This window comes from Myotis davidii, unplaced genomic scaffold, assembly GCF_000327345.1.
Source record: "Myotis davidii unplaced genomic scaffold, ASM32734v1 scaffold290, whole genome shotgun sequence".
Taxonomy (NCBI): domain Eukaryota; kingdom Metazoa; phylum Chordata; class Mammalia; order Chiroptera; family Vespertilionidae; genus Myotis; species Myotis davidii.
In genome coordinates this window covers 5,377,246-5,380,519 of record NW_006285049.1, presented here as the reverse complement: position 1 = coordinate 5,380,519, position 3,274 = coordinate 5,377,246, and the positions used below count along the sequence as shown (strand labels likewise).

General features: G+C 39.7%; 1 protein-coding gene across 4 annotated transcripts in view; it reads left to right on the top strand.

Annotated features, from left to right (window-relative positions):
• Positions 1 to 3,060, top strand: part of IRAK4 (interleukin 1 receptor associated kinase 4) — a 24,598-nt gene extending 21,538 nt beyond the window's left edge. For 2 of the 4 annotated variants that reach the window (XM_015558622.1, XM_015558623.1), the window contains 3 exons: positions 1,731 to 1,841; positions 2,366 to 2,524; positions 2,658 to 3,060. In XM_015558622.1, coding sequence (XP_015414108.1) covers positions 1,731 to 1,841; positions 2,366 to 2,524; positions 2,658 to 2,693 — 306 coding nt within the window. In that variant the 3' untranslated portion in view covers positions 2,694 to 3,060. The remainder of the gene's footprint in view (positions 1 to 1,730; positions 1,842 to 2,365; positions 2,525 to 2,657) is intronic. The other 2 variants (XM_006755532.2, XM_006755534.2) reach the window with 1 other exon arrangement.
• Positions 3,061 to 3,274: the final 214 nt, after the last annotated feature.

The window sequence follows — 3,274 nt, the reverse complement described above, 5'->3', positions numbered from 1 at the left end:
TCTGGACAACCCCATGGTGGCAGGGCCAAGGTAGAGGCAGTCAGAGGCCAAGAGGGGATGGCACTTTTGGGTGATCAGGCTGGTGGGGGGGCTGGGCCGTTGGGGGTAAGCATACCAGCAGGGGTGTGGGGGCAGTTGAAGGTGATCAGGACAGTGGGAAGGGGTGCAGTTTGGGTGAGCACACTGGCACGGGGGGCAGTTGGGGTGATCAGGCTGGCGGGGGGGATTTGGGGGCAAGCAGACCGGCAGTGGGGGGCAATTGGGGGCGAGAAGGCCAGCAGGCAGAGTGGCTAGGGGTAATCAGGCAGGCAGGCAGGCAGGTGAGTGGTTAGGAGCCAGCAGTCCCAGATTGCAAGAGGAATATCCGACTGCCGGTTTAGGCCCGATCCCTGTAAACCAGCAGTAGGACATCCTTCAAGAGGTCCCAGATTAGAGAGGGTGCAGGCCAGGATGAGGAATATCCCCTCCCCCATGCACGAATTTCGTGCACCAGGCCAATAGTATCTATATATTACAATATTGCTACAGATTAAAACTTTATATTATAAAGCTACATTATAAAACTTTCCACAGTTTCCTGGATATGCAGTAATGCAATATTACATGTTATATAATGAATTTTTTACCATGGTACACACACATTTAAAATTCTCTGTCTCATTGGTGGTTGGTGGTCGGGAAAGAAGCCTAGGCTGGAGATGCAGTTTTTGAGCCATTAGTGTACAGGCATAGATAAAGCTTTGGTTATGGATTGAATTATACAGAGAAAGTGTGTAGATGAATCATATAGGAGGACAGTTAAAAAACCAAGTGTTTTGCTACCTTACATTTTACAAGGCCTACCTGTCTAAAGGCCTAAAATTTTCCATCTTTCCACCTGAAACTTTTTCCCCTCCTTCAAAATATTATAAAAACCTCGAAATTTTGATTTGAATAAGGATGTAATACAGAAAGACATAGAGTCCATCTAAGTCACAAGTTTTATGGATCCTCAAGTAATAGTGAAAAATCATAATAATTCAAGGAAGATTATACTCTCTGATTTATTCTTAAGGTTTGAATGTGACATGACTATTAAGTAATAAGATTTTAATGCAAGTGTAACTATATCACTGTATTATGCTATTACCCAAATACTTTCAAAATTTTTCTTTTGGAAGAGTTCCTGGAGACTTTATAGTCCACCTCACAAAATAGTCTTTGCCATCTGTATGTTTCCTAGCACGGCCGTTAAAAAAAAAAAAAATACTGCATACTCAGGCTTAAAATGACAAAAATGTATTCCCACAGTTCTGGAAGCCAGAAGTCTGAAATCAAGGTTTTGTCAGGGCCACATTCCTCTGGAAGACTCTAGGGGAGAATCTTCCCTTACCTCTTCCAGCTTCTGTTGGCTGTTGACATGCCTTGACTTGTAGCCACATCACTCCAGTTTCTGCCTGTGATCATGTCGTCTTCTCTTCTGTGTCTGTTTTCTTCTCTTTCTGTCTCTTATACAGATGCTCGTCATTGGATTTAGGGCCCACCTGGGTAACTTAATGACATCTGCAAAGACAGTTTTCTCCAAATACAGCCACATTCACAGGGGATTAGGACTTGGATATATCTTTTGGGGGCCACTGCTCAACCCACTAGTCCATCATCCTAGTCCTATTCCTCTCTCCCTATTCATTACTTTTTCACCATGGCCCTGCCTCCCTTTTCCTCCTTCCTCTGTCTCTTTGATTCAACAGTTTGAGTACTCACAGAGAAGTTTGAATGAAGGGAGGGAATCTGTTTTCAGAAGTTGGAACTGTGTTATCAGGAGCAAATCAAGAAGCAGACCATCCTGCACTGGCAGCATAGTAAGTGCTGCAAATGGGAGCATGACAGCAGTTAGCTCAGTAGCATAAATACAAAAGTTAGACGGCAAATGAAAAGTACCTAGGAGGTATGTATGTATGTATGTATAAATAATTAAATAAATAAATAAGGTTTCTTCTGTATGTCTTCAGTTCTTAACAGGGTTATAAAAGTAGAAAATAAAATAAGATTACAGCCCAGCTGGTGTGGCTCAGGGGTTGAGCGTCGACCTATGAACCAGGAGGTCAGGGTTTGATCCCCAGTCAGGGCACATGCCTGGGTTGTGGGCTCAGTCCTCAGTAAGGGGCTTAGAGGACACAGCCAATCAATTGTTTCTCTATCATAGATGTTTCTCTCGCGCGCTCCCTTCCTTCCTCCCTCCCTCCCCCTACCTCTCTGAAATAAATAAAAATATATTTTTAAAAAAGAGTACATATTATTATAAAGTAGATTAAATAATGAAGATTTATGTTCTGATTTTTTTCACTTTCATTTGCAACTCAAAGTTTTAACACTTGTTTTAAAGCTAGATATTAAAGAAGAAATTGAAGATGAAGAAAAGACAATTGAAGATTATGTTGATAAGAAGATGAATGACATTGATTTCACTTCCATTGAAACTATGTACTCTGTTGCCAGTCAATGTCTGAATGAAAAGAAAAATAAGAGACCAGACATTAAGATGGTATTAATTTTTTATACTTATTTAAAAAGTGAAGGAGGTGGGATTTGTCTTTTTTTCCTTAAGTGTGCATTTCAAAACAACTATTTAATACAGTTCTTTCTGTTTTGTTTTTTTCTCTCTGTCTTTATAAAAGGTCCAACAGCTGCTGCAAGAAATGATGGCTTCTTAAAACTTTAGAAGAATAGACTCTTGGCTTTTTAATATACAGCTATCAAAACCATTTTCTAGACTAAATGTTCTGGTAAACATTCTTTTTTACCTTTAACAAAGCAGCATGATGTAGTGCAGTGGTTATTAAAGCTTATGTAGAACCCCCAACATACAGAACAAACAGAAGTAGAGCTGCCATATCAATGCTTGGCCTGAACTTCTTAGTGTCACCCTCCATTCATGCAGTAATCCCTTGAAACGTCTTCTTGGAACCTCACCAAACACAATTTGAAAACTACAGGATTAGCAAAAAAGAAGACTGGACTATAGAATGAAAAGGCCCAACTCCACTACTAATTTTCTATAAAGCTATGGTCAATCTCCTCGCTGCTTTGAGCTTGTTTTTTTCACCTGTAGCATTGGACTATACTTACTGTACCTCTCTGACAAGTAGTCGTGAAAATCAAATGATGCAGAATGTTTACAAAGTACTTATAAAGTGATATAAAATTTAAATTTTATATAGATTATTATAAAACTTTTACATTCATTTGTTTATACGGTCGTGTTCACAATGAGCTCTTTTTTTAATTTATTTTT